Here is a 20,577-nt window from a genome sequence, read left to right on the forward strand (position 1 = left end):
CCATTTTGTGTTCACAAGAGTGGCTGGACCAAAAAATATACACGGTCTTGAATACAAGCAAGTAGGTGATTAAGACAGTTTACACAAGTTGGTCATATTCAGGACAGAGGTTGAGTGGTTAAGTGGAATGGTGATGAAGAAGAGAGACCGGAGTGGACTGAAAGGCAGCAGTATCATTTTAAAAGAAAATTGGATTGAACATTAGTGTTAAACTGGTGGTATAAACATCCATAAATGCGAGGAATTGGCTATTCAGAGTGATAATATTAGCATGTAGAGCAACAAAACTATTGTTTTAATTTGAACAATCCTAATCATAGCATTGATAGAAAAAGCAGCCATGTTGGAAAGGTTTTCTCTGCAGATGGTCATATTCATTGAATCATAGCACGTAAATGAAAAATTGCTGATCATGTTTATGCATTTCATCCGACCAGTTCCATCCCGTCAATTTACAAGTGTCCAATAATTCTGCTTCTATCGGAAAAATCTCTGCATATGCATGGCTGAATGTTCAAAGCAAATGAGTAGAATAAGCAAAATAGTTAGAAAACAAGAAAACTCTATAGTACTCTAGCCAGATTTAAAAGGGACTTTCTGTGTAAACTAATTTGGTGTCATTTAACACACAATGACAAACCAAAGGCATAAAGTCATGTGAGTGATCATGTTTTATGTGATAGGTCATTCATCTACTTATATGGAGTACCTAAAAGGACAGCTCCTTCTATATGATAAATCTGGAGACAATGTATCATTTACAGAATGCTCATTCACTGTTGCCTGATCAGTAACCCTTTCCAATCTAATGTTAGACCTCGTCAACATTCAGGATTGCCTGACACTTTTCTAACACTATGCAGAACAGAGCTCCGATGTCAAAGCTCTGTTCTGCATAATCTATTCATTTCTAATTGACATAATAAGGCTATTCATTTTGAATTTCTCTAACGATATCTATCTACCCTGTTTCCCTGAAAATAAGACATCCCCTGAAAATAAGACATAGCATGATTTTCCAGACTTTTTGAGGATGCAAAATGATTTGATTTTTCAGGCTTTTTGAGGAGGTTTGAAATATAAGCCCTACTCCAAAATTAATCCCTGCTAACAGTTAATTAAAAAAGTCAATTTAAATAGTGTCCAGGCAGCTATACATGTAAAAAACTTAAACCTTTTTGAACAAAAATTAATATAAGACACTGTCTTATTTTCGGGGAAACACGATATCTATCATTAAAGACATTACAAATGAATAAAGTCTAATATAAATAAATGTAATTTTAATATACATATATTTACAGGATTACTACAAAATGATCTTCTTAAAATCATCATGACAGTTCATTTTTACATGTTTTTGTTGAGTTCTTCCAAGGAATCCACAGCACTCTTTCCCACCCAGGAATCCACAGCACTCTTTCCTACCCAAACTAAATAAGAGCTGGGGAGTGTGGGCGGCAGGGAAAATGGATTAGAAAGGGTTAATAAAACTGTCAGATCATATATATTATATTTTGCTTAGTTCTTGGCTGAAATTTCACAGATTTCCTACATACGATCTTTCTTACATTGGAAGAACATTCATGTAGCACGTTGTGTTTAGTTTTGTTATGAGGTGTAGGCTTCTTGTATATAATGTCATATTTTGTTGCAAGATTGAAATAAAAAAAGTTGTGAAGAAAAGCCCAAACATCGCACCACTTTTCTTCTAAGGGTCCGTTTACATCGCTTTAAAATTACAATCCGTTTGACTTGTAGGTTGCAAAAGGTTTGCAGCAAATACATCCAATGGAGGGCGGTCACGATGCCATATGATGGTATCTGTCCATCTAAGGGAGAGCAAGTGCAGCAGTAAATGGAGAAGAAAATAATTATACGGCAGGATGAATCTTTTATTCCCTCGTTGTCATAAAACAACGCGACGTTTCGACTCACGTATGGAGTCTTTGTCAAGCTTGCCCTTGCTCTCTTCTTTATGTGACTGTACTGGATTCGGATCTGATCCTTTGTGGGGCGTTCAGGAGACATCACCTCTCCGTAGTTGGATTCCTGGGTGAGTTCTGCTGACTAGTGATGAACTTTTGACGGTATCTGTCCATCTGTCACTCAAGTCTCCCATGTTAAAACCAAAAAAGTATATCAATAAGTCCTTTTTTTTTTTTTTTTTGGAGTAGTGAGGCCTTCTATGAGTATATCAACATACAGAGGCCAAATGGACACACTTTTTTTTTCCTCCAATGACATGACCTAACCTGGAACCTGCCTTACTGGGTACTGAAGTATGGTACTGGGCACTGAAGTATAGACAAGTTTGGGAGTGGGTATGGTTAGTGTGGCACAGAGTGTTAAGGCAGCAGTATGCAGTCCTAAGCTTTTGCTAACGACCTAAAGGTTGCGAGTTCAATCCCCCCATGGTTCAGGTAGCCAGCTCAAGCTTTCTATTCTTCCTAGGTCGGTAAAAGGAGTACCCAGCTTGCTGGGGTGTAATAAAAAAAATAAATAACCTGAAAGCGCTGCGGAATTAATTGGTGCTATACAAACAAAAAGTCCCTTTTTTCTTTACTTTTACAATGGAGCCTTTTCTGATCCAGGTACAATCACACATTGGATAAGCTGTAAAAATCTATTGGGTCAACTACAAAAATTCCTGTTTTAAGATACCCAGTGGTCCAGGGAAAAAATAAATCACAGCAAATGTCAAATTAAATTTTTTTCTTCACATTCCTAATTTTTTTTTTTAATGGACAGAGGAAGCACCTGTTCTAGAGGACACAAATAAACGACTTCATGAGTACCCAAGCATGAATGTGTGTGTATATTTGTGTAGTCTAAACACATGCATAGCGATTACGTAAATGTAGCATGTCTACAAGTGCTTTTCACACTTTTACGCATGTTTAACACATTTTCCATTAAAAAAAAAAATACAGCTCAATAAAGTTTCAGTCCAATTGCCCCAATTAAGCATGGAAAAAGCATGAAACAGCTGTCAGCTCGTTTGGTTATTTGGCAGTTAATATTGTTTGCAATGAACAATTATAGATACAAATGTTTAATTTTCTACAAGAGCGCTTTTAGAATTCGCTATTTTTGGATGGTTATGATATTTAAATGAGTGCTGGAAAGGGAGGGCGATGTGAATGAATTCTGAACTCTGTACATCTTCTTAGCATCAATGTCCCATTCAGATGTAGCCGTGTAGTCCACGTATACAGAATTATGCCAAGGCAAGCGTTTTGCTGTACTGCATCACCACCCCGGGTTCACATAACAACATAATTACTATACAAATGCAGTTGTAACAATTCATAAACTGTCAGCACGCTCTTCTGCAGCTGATATACAACAGTAATGATTTATACAATGTCTTATTTCTGTATAAACTAAGAAAAGAAGTTTGGCTAGACTCACACGGATGTGTTGGAATGCTAAAAATGCTAAAGGCACGATACGCACAAAATACAACCTATTGATTCCAATGGGTTCTTTCACATTTCTGTAAATTGCGTGCGCATTTCAGTCGTGCAAAAAAAAAAAAAAGTACAAATGCTCATAAAAACATCACTGCCGCTTGCGATTTTCTCACGAGAAAAACAACAGGACTTTCTAGTGTTAAAAACGCATTTCACGAAAAGCGTTTTTCCTGCATGCAGATCCGTACCCCATAGGGATGCATTAGACACCCGAAGTTAGTTAAATACCTGCGGATGTCATTTTTCCCTCCAGGCGCGGGTCCCGCATGCAGGAAAAAATCTGGACATGCTCCATTTTAGTGCGGGTCTCCCGCAGGGATGGCTCCCCCAGGCTTCTATTGAGTCGCAAGTCGGTCAGTGCAAGTCCCTTTAAAGGTCTGTATTCTCTATAGGGAAAACATATTGCCAAGTTGCATGAATGGGTATAATAAGGGCACCACCTGCCAATTAATTCAAAGATCAATAATTCCTATTTTTATGCATTGTCCACTATCATTTGTGAAAGCTATAATTCACAAAAAAAGGTTAGAGTGTTTTGGGCCGAGCCATTCAGATGGTCGGGATGCTATTAATAAGCTAGCTAAATGCAAGAGATTTTAGAAAGCTGAGAAACCAACTCAGACCATTTTCTGCTGGCTGTTGGCACCTTTTTGAATGGGCGCAACATCGACTGAAGGCAAATAGCTTTGGAAAAGTTGATATGCCATGTTGGACCTCTTTGGTTATTGTTGGGGGGAATTACTGGAAAGCCAAAAGACATCTTTATCGGTGGTCGGATCTGGGCTTCTATCGATTATGATGCAGTCAGTGATGGAGCTGCAATTTAAAAAGGGGGTTTCCACTAAATACAGTTAACATCTATCCACAGAATTAGCAATGACTTTAGGACTGCTGAAGATCCAACCTCTTGATACCTCAGAGATTAGGAGAGCAGCAATTCCTTAGTCCTCCAAGTGAATGCAGTGGTGGCGTGTATGCGAGACCCCCAATCTATTCACTGTCTATGGAGTGCTGAACACAGCAAACAGTTATTGCCATCAGATAGGCAAGCGAGAAAAACCAGTGATCCTGCATGCACACCAGTACTCCAATCACTTGGAGGGTTCAGTGTGCACCATATGCCGAGGCGTATCTATGGGGGAAGCAGGGGATGCAGTTGCTTCCGGGCCAGGAGCCTTAGGGGACCCATAAGGCCTCTCTACTCCATATAGGGAGCCTAGTACTAGGAATAAAGCATTATATTTGGGGGCCCCGTTATAGATTTTGCATTGGGGCATGGAAGCTTCAAATTACGCCTCTGGCCATACTTGTGACCACTGGGGTTCCAGCAGTATGAATCGCAGAAATATTACATTTATTTATTCAGTAAGAAAGTCCCTTTAACCTGATAAGGATTAGGCGCAGTAAATATATGGCTCTTGATCCTGGGCTTTAATCCCAGCCGATAGCAAAAGTACAGTGCAGGATTAAAGCTCCTGCAAACAAGCAGGAGCAGGTAGAGTCCTTGGCTGTCAGCCAGAGCCATAGACCCAGAGGAGAAGGAAGAAGCGTTTAACTGCTAATGCCTTCTTTCCAGGCTACATAGCGCTCAATGAGTGATATGTACTAAAGAGAGAAGGTGGAATTTTACTTCAGTTATTCAACCCAGCAATCAGGTGACCGCCGGGTGCCCCCTGGCATAGCAGAGCTGCAGAGTCCTAGCAGACTCTGATCAGCTCGGTTAGTAACTACTTTCACTACAGGGGGAGGTTTTTTTCTGTAACTAGGGCTCCTATGGATGCTGCTCCTGTGGATGCCCCAGCTACACTGAAAAAGTGTGAAATTAAAAAAAGACAAATGTGAAGGAACCCCAGAGGTCTTATATGACATCACAAGGAATATAGTTGGTTTAAAAAAAAATTGTTACAAAAATAAAAGTTTAAGAGAAAAAAATTACAGAATAAAATATAAACGTTAAGAAAATGACCCACCACTGACGCCAACCAAAACAGTCGCCATATGCACCCTGTAATCCCAAACGATATAGATTATATATAAAACGTCAGAAACTAAAATGAGAAACCCATTCCTTACTACCACATGGGTAAAATCCCTAAAGAGTATCTGACCCCTAAGGGGTTAATGTTTGGCATGTCAACTAGAACAATAACTTTACCAGACTAAGAACAAATTGTTAAAAAAAAATAAAAAAATAGTCTAACATCTCCAGTGTATAGCGTCAGCTTTACTCCTTGTCCATTCACTAGAAAGTAAGTCCGGTCCTCAGGAAAGATCAATAATCCTTGTAAAAGCGGCTGTAGGTTAGCCAGCCAGAATTCAGATACACAGAAGCAGTGGTCGGACGGTGAACGCAATGCACATGACAAATGTCATCCACTCTAGGACAAGTGAAACGTATACTTACAATGAAAGGAGGAAAAACAGAACTCCTGGAGAGTTGGCTACAAAGGCAAGTAGCCTCCAGTTCCTGATGTAATAGCCCAGCAGCGCATAGAGGGCTATGCCCACAGCGAAGGTAAGGTTAGTCAAGGAGCCTGAAAGGGAGAGGCGAGTGTAAAGAGTAGCGATTACTGTGTATAACAGCAGAGATAATAATATGATCACCCCGATCACTGCTACATGATCATGGGAGGAGTCATCTTTTTACATCAAGTATTGTACGGTAATGTGATGCAGGGGATCCAGCCACACTACATTGTAGGACCGCGCTAATAAGGAGGTGTCGCTCACCGTTGACATGGAGAGCCAGCAACTCTGGAATGTACTGCAATTTTCTAGGGTTACATGCTCAAAGTAAGGCTGCTTTCACACCTGCGTTAGGGTCAGTTCAGGGATTCCGCCTCGCTGCTCCATTTTTGGAGTAGAGAAACTAAAATTTCAAAATGAAAAAAGGATGATACCAATGGGGATGATTGGTAACAATGGGGTATGAAAAACGAAAACGTAAAAAAAAAAGCAAAAGAAACAAAGCAAACGGTAAGGCTTCCATTTTTCTGGATGGAACAATAGCGCCGTCTGCAGCATTATCTTAAAAAAAAAAAACAGAAACCTGACGGAATGGAAGCAAAACTGTTTTGCCTGTTTGCTCTACTTTTTTTTTTATTCCATTTTTTTCCATTTCTCTCCTCCAAAAACAGAGCAGAGAAACGAAAATCCTGAACTGAGCCCTAACTCAGGTGTGAAAGCAGCCTTATATTCCAAGCTTAAGGACGTCACAGAAGCGCATCTGCAAATACGCTTACCACAGCGCTACAAATATGCGCATGAACGTGCTTGGAGAGGTTGATTTGCGTGGGTGTTTGAGCACAGTACTGTATTTTTTGTGCATGCAAGGCCAGATCACACGTGCGCCCAACACACGCCTTCTGTGGATTAAAAGGTTATTTAGCCTAATAAGGTCCAGATGTGTTCTTTTGTCACAGTTTTGCGCAGTGTATAGTCCCCTTGTGTATTTGCGCACCTCCCAGACTTCTTTGGGGGCCTTTACCGCACAAAATGCAGAGAGATAAAGCAGGCCCTACTTTTTTTCACCAACGCAAAACACACTGATGAGAACGAACCCACTAAAAATCAATGGGTTCCATTCTCTGTGTTTTGCATGCGTTTATTTAACGTGTGCAAAAACATGCGAAAAAACAGTCGTGTGAAGAAGCTCCAAGACACAAAAGCGCCATTGTTTTTCTGCTTTAACTTCTTTCTACTGCATTTTTTTTTTACATTGCAGACTACACAAAAATGATAACAAAACCTTTGGTGCTTTAACTCCTCTGTGATATAACCTACCTGTTAACGCCCAGTAGGATTTTCCAACGTATTCTTGAGTTAATACAAATGACACAAGTGCCATACCGCCATTCATTATACCAACAAATAATCGTGAAAACGCAAAAACTTCATAGCTTGGAGCCAGAGCTGTTAGGTACCCAAAAATTACATCAAAAAATAGTCCTGAGGGGGAAAAAAAATGCATAATCAAAAATATTCACACCAGAGATAAACTTCTGAAGCATTATAACTACCCTACAGACAAGGGTAAACAGGACACAGACAACGCTGAGAAGTATACGACCCCCTTAATTTCACAATAAATATATATGCACACACACTAAAATATAAATAAAAAATAAATACCGTATATACTCGAGTATTAGCCGACCCCAGTATAATCCAAGTCAATAAGTTTTACCACAAAAAACTGGTAAAACTTATTGACTCGAGTCTAAGCCGAGCTATACTTGAGTATAAGCTGGGTAAAAAACAAAAACCTCCATACTCACCTCCCAGCCGGTGTCTGTGTCCCCGGTGGTGTGGCAAGCTGTTAGAATCCTCCCCGCTGTACTCTCTGCTCGGCTCTGTCATTCCCCGCCGCCAGTGCTGTGATAGGCTTTGAATGATAGAGCGCCGGCTGTGATTAGCCAGCGCTCGATCCAATCACAGCGCTTTCTTTCACAGCGCTGACGGCGGGGGATTTGAAAGCCGAGCAGGAAGAGGACAACGGGGAGAATCCTAAAGCAGCTTGTCGCATACTCACTAATCAAAGCCGGCGCTCGATCCAATCACAGCCTGACGGCGGTGGATGACAAAACCGCACAGAGGACAGCGGGGGATGACAGCTGGGAGGATTCCAGCAGCCTGCTGCACCGCCGCCAGGGACACAGATGCCGGCTGGAAGGTAAGTATGGAGTTTAAGCCGAGGGGGGCTTTTAAAAAAAAAAATAATATATATATTTATTTATATACATACATGCTTACATACATGCTTACATACACACACATACACTGAAACTCGGCTTATACGGTAATAATATATACATACATACAGATGCCAAGGCACAGAGATGATGTGATTAATTTGCACTTAAAAGAATACCACAACAGGATGAGCAGTGAAATAAATACTTAAATAGTCCAGTGATAAAGATGTGAAGGTTTTATTGTCTCTGAATTAGTGTTAGGGGGTCACCAGGCCAGAGTGTTATCTGTGCTATAGATGTCTCATACTTACCAGTCACACTTGAATCCTCATGAAGAATTTAACCCTCTGTTAAAAGTGCCAAAAGTGGTTTTAAATTTGTATTCCACAATTCTTCTATGGCTTTGTGATTTGAAATTGCCTTTTAATATGGTGACTTTCATGTCTTCTATGTTGTGTCCGTGACTAGAAAAATGCTCGGCCACGGGTAATTCTGTCTTTCTCTGTTTAATTGTGTGGCGATGAGATCTCATCCTCACTTTCAGTTTTTGTCCTGTTTCTCCAACATGAAAGCTTCCAACAGAACGTTTACTTCACAGGATCAGGTACACAACATCAAACATGGAACATTTCCTGCTGTGTGTTGGGGATTTGTATCTTGTCCGCGGTCCATACATGTGAGCAGGTCTTGCAGCTCCTTACATTGCAGGGATAAGTTCCTTTTTGCGTGTCAGAGGGCAATGCACTCCTGATTATACAGTTCCTCAAATTTGGGGGTTGCTTGTAACATAGTAGGGGAGGGTCCAGGAATATGGTTTTCAGATGGTCATCCTTGTGTAGGGTATGATGGGTTTTTTTTGCGGTTATCCTTAGTACCTCTAGCTGTTGACTGTAGGTCACTACTAGAGGTACACAATCTCTTCTCTCCTTCTCTCTGTACTGGAGTAGTTGATTTCTGGGTATCTTGGTGACTTTGGCGATTTGGTCATCAATTAAGGTGGGATGGTAGCCCTGACTTCAAAATGTCCTTTTGAAATCCACAAAGCCATAGAATTTGGGAGTAGAAATTTATAACAACTTTTAAAACTTTCAACAGAGGCCTAAATTCTTTGAGAGTTCATGCGTGACTGGGAAGTATAAGAAATCTATAGCACAGACAACACTTTGCCTGATGACGCACTTAAATTCATCAGAAACAAACAGTTTTGAGCGATCATTTTGCATTAGTAACTAATCGGCTAATTAGCCCATTAGTAGCTATCTAGCATCTTTGCATGTATTTGGAGAAGAGTGGATGGTCTGTTCTCTAAATACATCTGCTTTGTTCTGCTGCGAGCTTCTGGCTACATACAATGCCCTCAGCGCTGCCTGCAGAGAACACAGCATGCCATTCCTGTTATCGGGACAAAGTATTTTATGCTGACTTGAAGTCAGCGATGAACGAAGAGTGCACGGTAAGTTCACGATGGGCGCACATTTACATGCAGCGGCTATCATTCAAAAGCCGTCGTCTGGATGAATTCTGAGCAATAATTATCGCATGTAAATGGGGCTTAACACCAATTCAGAGACCATAAAACCTTCACATCTTTATCAGTGGACTATTTATGGATTTATTTATTTCTCTACTCATCCTGTTCTAGTATGTAATTTTTGTTTATACACACACACACATTATATATATATTCATTATGCCTGAGGAAGAACTGAGAGTTCCGAAAGCTCGCTATATCATCATGTATTTTTGTTACCCATTAAAATGTATTGTATCTACAAGATTACTTGGTTTCTCTTGCTGGGAACAATCACATTTTGCTCTACTGGCTAACACGGTACCAAACCTTTTTCCTTTTACCCAATGTATGAACAATATATGGGATCTTTGATTTCAGCTGCAGTTTGGTGCTAATGTGGCTCTTGCCATGCACAATATCATTTATGGCTCTCCAGAAAACTCAGGAGTGCTGTACCAATAGACCAATAATTGTAATCGGTGGATAAGAAGGAGCGCAACCTCTTAAATGTGATCTGATTGAGAAAAGGACCCACAAAACTATTAGGTACTCAAAAATTACATTAAAAAAAACCAAAAAAAAAAAAAAACACACAGTCCCCAGGGAAAGGAAGGGGAAACAATTAAAAATATCCATACCAAGTTAACAAACTTCTAAACCATTATAACTACACCATAGATAAGGGTTGGCACACACAACATAAGGCCCTTGCAGAAAACTCAGGAGTGCTGTACCAATAGACCAATAATTGTAATCGGTGGATAAGAAGGAGCGCAACCTCTTAAATGTGATCTGATTGAGAAAAGGACCCACAAAACTATTAGGTACTCAAAAATTACATTAAAAAAAAAAAAAAAAAAAAAAAAAACACACAGTCCCCAGGGAAAGGAAGGGGAAACAATTAAAAATATCCATACCAAGTTAACAAACTTCTAAACCATTATAACTACACCATAGATAAGGGTTGGCACACACAACATAAGGCCCTTGCAGTTAAGATGCAGCATAGAAGCTCATCGCTGATCGTTTAGTAGCGAACGACCGCTGTGTATCTCAATGGAGGGGGGCGTGAGGGAGCGAGAGGAGAGAAATCTCCTGCACTGCCCCGCCCCCCGCTGGCTGCTCAGTGACCCAGCCAGCTCTGCTAGCTCCCGTGCAAGAGCATGGGAGCGCGGAGACACAGGGACAAGTGTCGGGCATCATTTGCCAGACACTCGCCCTGTGTAAATGGGCCTTTAGTTTTTAACTCCTAATTTAATAACACATATGGCATGTCCACCCCTTGCCATCAGGGGCGCTGTACAGCGCATAGGTTGCACATAAGTTACAGGATTTGCTGCATGAAATAGCATAGAACGTTACAGCACAAGTGGACATTAAAGAAAGAAATCCGTCAAGTAAACTTTCAGTGACTTAAGTAATCACCTGCAAAGTTTACCTAAAGTTATTAAGAAACATCCCCAAGGTTATAAACTTTGTTAATAAAATCTGAATGACTCCGGCAATGTGTGCATCGTCATCGGGGCCCAGGGACACCATTCGAGGTCTATGGGCCATCAAGGGCTATTTGGAGTTGAGCAATTAATAAGAAGGAGATAAGCCATTACCAGCCACCTCCCTGGACAAGTCAATTCTACGACTATGAACATCTGTTGTCCCAATAGCCATCTTTTCATATTCACCTTTTTGTAGGACTATGAAGCTACCAAGCATGACAAGGTCCATCACACCAAATGGGTTGTGCGCCTTTGTATATTAGGCATATACTATAGGTTTAATTAAAAGTTAGTTCTTTACAGGGAGCAAGTAGTCGCTCAGAAAAGTTGTTTATTCATTAGTTGCTTGCCGGGATCTTGTTTATAGAGGGGGATCTCCATGCAAATTCATTCACAGGTTGTTCAAGTACGAACGACAGACTTTACACCGGACTATTTTTGATCAACGAGTGACCGTTTTTGGTAAACTGAAACAAACCGAATAGCAAAGTATTGTTTGTCGCCCTGTCGGTGGTCATTATTACACTGAACAACCATTGTTTGAATTCACTCCTCCGCTCAATTATTCGGCCAATAGTCGCCGAGTGTAGTAGTACCTTTAGTCAGAACAGAGATTCGCAGCAGAGAGTGGCGCTCCAGCTGGAGGACCCATCTCATATCATTGCATATATAGTAAATTGACATCAATAGGTCTTTGTATTACCTGAGTGAATACCAAAAGTGTTAAAAATAAAACCTACTCATCCACAATTTCACTTACCCGTTAAATATACCGGCTTCCTTCCTAGTTTATCCGACAATGGTCCAAACAAAATGTTCCCAATAAGGAGACCGGCAAATAATAATGAAGATGCCAGATTGACCTTGTATGCTTCATGCTGAATTAAGTACCACTATAAAAAGAAAATATAAACATTTTGGATAAATCCCAAGCATGAATTTAATTTACTCTGTGCTAATAAAGGACCTCAGGCCTTACACTATCAAACTCTCAATCTCTGTCTGTTCTCGCCGTCGCTTCTGTTTCTCAGAAAACAGATCTAAAAAGGTCATCGACTCCCATAAAATGAGCAAACTTATGTCCCGAAATCCCAGAAACCAGGTAGCCACTGCATCTAGAAACTTTCTGCTGGCGCTAGACCCTTTGGGTTATTTTCTACTGTAATCTGACTACTAAAACTGTCAAACTTGTGTCTGTTAAAGACTAATTGGCTCGAGAAGTCTATAGTAATTTGTCTAGCCTTGCATTATTCTGTCAATATCCATTTTTTACCCTTTAAAAGCCCTAGTGAAATAGACAATTAAAGTCTATCTAGCATAACAAAAAAATAAAATATACATAGTAATTATGATTTCTCAAAGCAGGTAGGCTCTTCGGGGGGGGGGGGGGGGGGGGGGGAGGCGAACAAACACTTTGCAACCGGCTCTGAGCAGTCAGATGCCCCTCCCTACGCACATAATCTCACTCACTGAATGTGGATGGTTAACAGCATCCCCCTCCTACCCCTTGCTACCAGTCTTCTATTTACCCCTTTACTCTAGACAAGTTTTTTGGTGCCTAAGAAGGAAAATTAAAGGGGTAGACCGGGGATTCAACAAAATAGCCACTGCGCATGCGGCCTGTGAGAATCCCACTTTAATGCACCCCTAAACTGGAGGGTCAGGAAGGGTATAGTTTCTCCTTCGGGAGAGCACCTAGCAAGGAGACTTATAAGTCCATGCATTCTCCTCTGGAAAATATGCAAATACAAAGATGGAACAATACCACTACAGAACCACCTATTGGAAGGCAGCATTCTTGCATTGACTTACAGGAATGTTGGCTTCCAATAGATGGTGCCATAGTGGCATAGTTCCAGTTTTGCATTTGCATAAACCTCCCAATGGAGCATACATAGCCTTATAAGTCTCCACGCTAGGTGCTCTCCCGAGGGAGAAACTATATCCTTTCTGAGCCACATCATAGGCCTTTCTACGGCACACTGATAAGAGACAAAAACTTTGAAACAGTCTTTTTGTGCATGGTTGATCTTTTCCTTCTGAATAAGATTCTGGCTTTGGCTTATATCCTCAGTCATTGTTACATGGCTTGTTAAAAAGGTCTGATATTGACTTGCAGGAATGCTGCCTTCCAATAGGTGGCGCTGTAGAAGCATTGTTCCATTTTATTTTCATAGAAATAAGGGGGAATAGGGGGTGTGAGGGCTAATGGTCAGGGCCACAGGCATGCAGCAGAGCTCAATGCCACCCCATTTGTTCCAGCCAAAGGACACATGGCACAGCTGGCTGCATGCAGCGAAACCATGCCCACCTTGGCTTACCAAAAAGAATCACAAAATGCACAGAGCGTGAAATGCATAAAAGAATAAATACTTGCCTCCGATACTATGGAAGTGAAATTGTCGGCAAAGTGAACGCGCTTTACAACATCTCTGTCAGCAGTTGCATCTTCTATGTCAATATGATACTCCGGGATGGCTCCTACGATGACAATCAGCATGGACTGACAAGCCACATAAACCTAAAAGGAACAACAATACCATACTAAATCATTTTCAGTTAATATCATACACCACCCGGTATTTAAAACAGTTCGACCTTTGGTTAACAAAATTTCAAAATGTACATTTTTGCCATAAATTGAGAAATATGGCAAATACCAGGTTTTACTTCTTTGTAGCATTTTTTCCATTTCTACAAAGTATTTCCATGTCCAAGGTAACTTTCACGGTAAGGAAAGTTTTCTTTACCTCTTTCCAACTTAGTGTTTTTGTACAAGAAAGTTGTGTAAAAGGCTGCGTTCACATCACATCTGCAGAGTCTGTTTAGCATGCATGTCAGAAAACGTTCCAAGTATACACATCAAGCTAAACTACAGAGCTTCATTACAGACCAAAAAGGGAGTCTTTTCAGCCTCAGTCAAGCCAGCATACCAATATAATAAAAAAATTTTTAAAAAAGATGGCATAGCGGAGTCGACTACCCTATAGCATGAAACGGTAGGAAGTTTAAAGAAAAAAAAAAAAAGTATTGCAGAATATCCATTTTTTTGTTCCACAATGGAAGCCTGTGGGCATTGTATTCACATGCTGTAGGATAAATCATAAGCTTCCTCCAGATCTGGTAGAATATACATCAGCCATTAACATGATGTGAAGAGAGCCCTGAGCTGTATAGGAGCTGGTGAGGGGAAACGCTCCGAGCAGATACATACATAACGAACCAGCTACGGTGCTCGGAGATAGTCAGCCATATGGAAAAGAAAAAAGTTGCTCATGAAAAGTACTTTCCCCACAGTAATTAGTTTTATATTTGCTAGAAATGTCGCATGTTTCATTTGGATTGAAATGAACTGATTAAGCATTAAAAATCCTGTTAATTCTAGAAGCAATTAAAACTTTAGTGAATGTGGCTGCCGACCTGAAAAACTGCTAATGTTAAAACCATCAACTTAAAACTTCTTTATCCTTATTCCCTAGATTTTAGAAACATTTAAAAGAAGTTCTCCAGCTGGTGCAGCCGAGAAATCATAGGTTCCCATAGGAAAAGTGATCCACCAGTCAAACTTTTAAAAGAGTATCTACACTTTCAACTAACTTTTGACATGTCTCCCCTAGATCTGCGGGGGTCTGAAGAAGACAGCTGAAAGCAGCCAGCACAGAGGTCAATAGAATAGGATCCGAAGAGCAACAGAGATAGTCGAGGAGACAAAGCACTCGGGTGAGCGCTGCAGCCCCCTCTTTCTGAAAATCCGTGGGGGTCTCAGCAGCAGGGTCTTAACTGATCAAAACTTTTGATAGGTCTCCATGACATGTCAAAAGTAAGTTGAAAGTGCAGTTACTTTTTAAAAGCAACTCGACAACGCTCCTCTTCAGAAAAGCCTGAAAACTACAATAACCAGTCTCCACTACACTGTATAAGGAGCTCCTACCTACTGCCTCTTCCCTCATAGACTATCAGTTATTGGGAGCAGGGTCTTCTCTCTTCCTGTACTAGTCTATCACTTATGTCACCATTTGCTAGTTTTTATTGTTTATTCCTGTAATTAAACCCCAGAGCCATATAAACTAACAGCATTTGAGACTTTGAGGGGTAGCCCAGCTTTAAATTATTGATGGCCTACCTTCAGTGAATTGAAGTGAACTCTGCCTGTCATACCAAGCTGGGCCACTCCACTGGGAATGGAGCATAAGCGCACAGGTGAACCACTGATCAACAGGGGTCCTCGGGGGCTGATCTACTGCTGATGGCCTATCCTGAAGAAAGACCATCAATAGTTTAAAGCTGATCAAGTGTTTTAAAGCAACCCTCTGTTTTCGGCACAAAGTTCAGTTCTGGGACAGGAGCAGGGTCTAGAACCTGCACTTGTTCTTCTCTACTGCCCTTCTAGTCCACCATTTCTGGGCCTAATCTTTGGTCATCCAGCATGGCTGCAGCAATTTTCTAACTATATGCACAGTATGTACTGCTCTCAGACTGGCTGATCACAGAAGCAGCTTTGGCCAATCAGAGAGCCAATATAGAGCATCAGTAATCTAACACTAGCAATGCACTGTGGGAGTAGGTAATCTGAAGAATGTTGGATGGCCGAAAATGGAATCCAGAACCAGCGGAACAGAGGGAGGGAGGGCGGGCAGAGAAGTGCAACGGCAGCCAACAAACACCCCCTAGTCCTGCGGTTCCAGGACAGAATTTTGTACCAAAACCAACGAGGTTACTTTAATAATACAAATTACACCTTAGCAACATACACTGCTCTGTATGACCCGGAGTAGTGTATGTACTGTGGCAGAATGGCATATTTACTTTACTAGGGGGTCAAAGTACACACATTACAGATAGTCATTGCAGCAAAGAAGGATTTCCCAGTCTGTGAGCTGGCCAATTAGGCCAATTATAGTGTACGAGGGAGGGCTCTTTAAAGCAGGTGTGAACCTCTCAGAAATGGCTTCCAGACGGAAAAAAAAAACAAAAAAACAACAGGATTATGCTAAAAAGCCTGTGGGAGCCACTGGAATGAGCCATAGGTTCCATTTAGGGTGTTGGTAGGAGGCCTGGCCCCTATGTTTAGTGAGTGGCCAGGCAGCCCTAGGCTTTAGACCCTGCTCGGTTGTGTGAGCAGTCGTATGTGAATGAAACTGGCTGAAGAAATGTTAGAAAAGGGGTTTGAGTAACTCCCTTCGTGTGCCAATCACCTTACCCGGAGTTGGCAGCCCCAGTGAGGTGACAAATCCCCAAGTAGTCACAGTACACCGAACAGCAGAGTGCACTAAATCTGTGTACTGTCTTTACAAGGCTTATCCTATAAAGTAAGATTTGTAGTGCTAAAGCGCTGGTCCTTTCACTTGCAGTTTATGCATTTATTATGTGGATAGGACATTTTCCATCAGTGGTAGTTTGCAGCTGGAGGCATTGTGCCTCATTAGCTGGCCTATGACTTGCGGCTAACTGGCACTTACAAGTCAACGTGGTTCACAATGAAAAACTCAAGAGAAAAATGATAGCACTTCTAGGAAGGCACTCACATTATAATAACCTCCATAATGACCAAGTGTGAATAACTATACAATAAGCACATCCTGCTATCCAAAAAAGTCAATCATGACTTCTTAGCAACATTTGGAAATATACTTAAATTTTGTTACAGAGTAGCTTCACACAAAGACAAATTAAAGCAAACCTACCACATTGAATATGCAGTCAGTTTGGGAAAAGAGTCAGTATAATAGATTCACACAGACGTATTTACGCACGCAGAGAACAGAACCCATTGATTTCAGTGGGTTCATTCACATGCTCATATTTACCTGCACATTCCGGTTGCGCAAAAAAAACAGCATGGTCTATTTTCCTGACATTTGTACACGAAAGTTAATAGGAGGTGCGCAAATCTGCACACAATATTCAAGGAGATACGCGATCTGCTGGTAAAAGAACAGATCTGGAACTCAGACTAATTAGCCGATTCAATCGGTACATTTTTGTGTGACGCACGTAAATGAACATGCCTTGCGAGTGCAAAAAGTTAAGTATAATACAATGATGCGCGTTCAAAAAAAGCATTGTTCATTCAGCGAAAAATGCTACGCGCTCGCAAATATGCATACGCTTGTGTGAAGGGCGGTCTAAGGCCAGACTCTTCATTTCTTTCTTTAAAAGAGGACCGATCATATCTGATGACCCTTCAGAATAAGCTTCTGTGTGTAAATGAGATATAATACTATATCTGGCCATTACATGGCTTACATCCTGCACTGATCACCAGTTTTCTTTGAGCTGGTGGGTGTAGACTAGCTGCTATGATGTTTCCCATTCATTGCACACATGAAAATAAAAAAAAGAAGAGCTCTTATTTATCTCTCTGTAACACACACACACACACACACACACACACACACACACACACACACGACGAAAAAAAAAAAAAAAGAAAATTTAGGAGCCAAATTAATTTTTTTAGATGTTGAAATTAAATACATATATAATTAATGCTACAAAAATAAGCCTTATTTAGTGCATCTCTCTCCTCCAGATTCCTCCTTTTATAGTTCTTACAGCTAATATTAAATTAGAATAGCCATTTTAGACTACCGGTAGATTAACTGCTAATCACATCCTCCGGCTCCTCCTCCTCTCCAGAGGTAGAAAAATCACACTCAAACACCCCCCCCCCTGCACCCAGGTATAATTACATCCAGAGAGGACTCCTCTCCCATAGGTATAATGATATCCAGAGGCTCCCCCTACTCCCCTTCAATTGGACAGGCAACCACCATCTGCAGTAACACTCGACAGCCACCAAACTGCACAGCTCACCTCCCCTCAAGTACTGCGACACAGTAGATGTGCTCAGCTATGCTCATAATGCATACTTGTCAGTGGCCAGCGCTGAAGGGAATGGGCCAAAAGAGGCTCAGCAGCCCCAAGTCTACAGATACTGGCAGAGTGTGCATCAGGGGGCAGGGCAATAGGACGTCTGCTAGATTCAGAGCCAATATTCATGAATGGCAGCCTGGTGGTAGACTGCATAAGCAAGGGTTTGTCACAAATGGCAATAGGATTTATAAGTCTTGTCGCCATTTGCAAAGTGTTTGTCGCATTAGTGACCAAGTTAGGCACCATCTGGTGTCCTGCTACAGCAGTACTGAGCAGTGTAACTGGGATAAGGTGAAATACTTACTACAGCCTTCAGCAGCATCTGTTTGTCTAGAATCTCCTTCTATCTACTCCACAGACTTCTAGGAGTAGCAGCTGTAACCTCATCCCTCAGTGCACTGATAATCTGTCTTTATCTAAAGATGGGTTTTACCAACGAATACAGATTGAGTACGGTAATCTGTACAGGTGAAAGGGAGACTTGATAATCGCACGGCCAACTGTTTTTCTGTAATAATTCTATAAAAAAGAGAGTTAATCTATTTTTTAATTTCAAGTGGGCAATAAAAATAGAAAAAAAATTGTTTAATAATCAGATACCAGACAGCTACTACAAATGCTGGATTAAGCATACTTTATATTAGAAAAGCTGGCATTCTGCATGTATTCTCTTTCATGGGAATGTAGTGAGCAACTGTTTCATAAAAATAATTAGCATTTTCGGATTAGTGTTCCCGTAACGTAAGGTATTTCTACTGTGGCAGATGCCTTTCGGAAAGCTTAGAATATCCCATTTCGTGCAGCCAGTCTAATTTTCATCCTAGTTCTTTGCAGAAAGTAAATTAATTTCTCCGATCGACGTCTCATAAAAGTTGATTGGCATTCATATTATGGCGCAGAACATGTTCTAGAGGAATATTCCATAATAAGTGTTCATCGCTTAAACATGTCACCTCCACCAGCCTGTCATTTCTCGAAACTCATGTCACATTCACATTATCCCATCAGACCATACGCTGTCTCTTCATATAGCATACTAATAATTGCTCTTATGAGCTCAGGCACCGAGCAATAGAATAACCAAAAATGTGTCTGGACTGGAGAGGAACGGTTTACGGCTCCGAGTCAGCTAAATGGCTTCGGGAGGATTTCGGGGGACTTGGTAGAAAAACACCATAAATTCTTACAGAAATGTACTTTATTAATTACAGTTCAGACTATGACCCTGCTCCATGGTGGCATCTGTAGTGCTGGCATCCATGGTACTGACACGTCATTTAGGACTTATTCAAGGGAACGCATCTTGCTGAGTATTACGCGTGCAAAATTTACGCAGGTCCCATTTTCATGCGTATTGTGCACGAAAATAGCACAAGACTAAAAACTTAATCGGCCACTGAAATCAATGGGGGCATGCTTGCACAAAAACGCAACACCCATCTCAAAAATGCATACGTAAATATGCTTACGCCCGTGTGAAGCCAGGCTTACAATTCAGTCCTCGAATTTAGCAGGAAAATAGGTCAGTTGGCTCCTAGCGCTAAAGAGAGTGGTGAAAGGGGAGGGGGGGGGGGCTTGTTAGGGCTCTATTCACATCATAGTATGGCTGCGCCCCCTGATGGCGCTTCTGTTCCTATGCTGTTCCAAATACTCTCTGAAAGCCGCATAAAGTTTACTGTGAGCTTTCAGCCGGGCAGCTTGTACAGAAGAAGTACACTAAAACCGTGTGCTTCCCCCTGTAGCAGCATTGTGCAGCAAAATTCACAAGGTTTTCTGACCGCACTTTTGATGTGTAATTATGCTATAGAAGAGCCGTATCTGGACGCAGCCTGTGGGGCTGGAGCGTATAGCACTGTATTTCACACAGTGGACTACATCATCCATAGGTAAGTACATACAAATACAGGGGGGGGGGGGAGAAAAAAAAAAACGGCAAAGTAAGCAATTTTTTGTGACAGGTTGTATAGGAAACCAACACTTTCTTTTACACTAAATATTAAAGTAAAAAAAGTTTATTATTTTTTTTATTTCTTTTTTTTAAATACCTTATATGTGAAAGCATCCCAAGCCCGGCGTCATAGTCTTTTTGGTTAACAAAGTTTTTATTAGTTTTTATGGAAAGGTCAACAGAACATATTAAACATGACTTTCAATATTACATTCATTTAAATAGTCAGGGGGTTACAAAGTTGGGCAAAATGCCCAAAATGACATCTCAGGTATTACTTCTTAGGCCTCCTTCCCATGAACGGATTTCCGCTGCGTAATTCGCGGCGAAAATCCGCTGCGTTGCCCACAGCTATTAGGTTCTATTGAACCTAATAGCTCAGGGCACACAGTGCAGAATTCCACCGCGGAATTCCGCACCGTGAATTCACCCATCCTCACCCGCGGCATGCTCTATTTGCCGTGGGTGTACGCGCTGACGGCTTCCATTGCAGTCAATGGAAGCCGTCCGTTCACTCTTTCTCCCGCTGTAACACAGCGGAAGATAGCGTAAAAAAAACGCTTTCCCACCTACC

General features: G+C 41.2%; 1 protein-coding gene across 3 annotated transcripts in view; it reads right to left on the reverse strand.

Annotated features, from left to right (window-relative positions):
* LOC136626007 (solute carrier family 22 member 15-like) overlaps positions 1 to 20,577 on the reverse strand; it is a 223,707-nt gene that overhangs the window by 178,846 nt on the left and 24,284 nt on the right. For all 3 annotated transcript variants that reach the window (XM_066600695.1, XM_066600693.1, XM_066600694.1), the window contains exons 2-5: positions 13,557 to 13,700; positions 11,940 to 12,072; positions 7,260 to 7,424; positions 5,881 to 6,010 (exon numbers count right to left, since the gene is read on the reverse strand). In XM_066600695.1, coding sequence (XP_066456792.1) covers positions 5,881 to 6,010; positions 7,260 to 7,424; positions 11,940 to 12,072; positions 13,557 to 13,700 — 572 coding nt within the window. The remainder of the gene's footprint in view (positions 1 to 5,880; positions 6,011 to 7,259; positions 7,425 to 11,939; positions 12,073 to 13,556; positions 13,701 to 20,577) is intronic.

This window comes from Eleutherodactylus coqui, chromosome 4 (assembly GCF_035609145.1).
Source record: "Eleutherodactylus coqui strain aEleCoq1 chromosome 4, aEleCoq1.hap1, whole genome shotgun sequence".
NCBI lineage: Eukaryota > Metazoa > Chordata > Amphibia > Anura > Eleutherodactylidae > Eleutherodactylus > Eleutherodactylus coqui.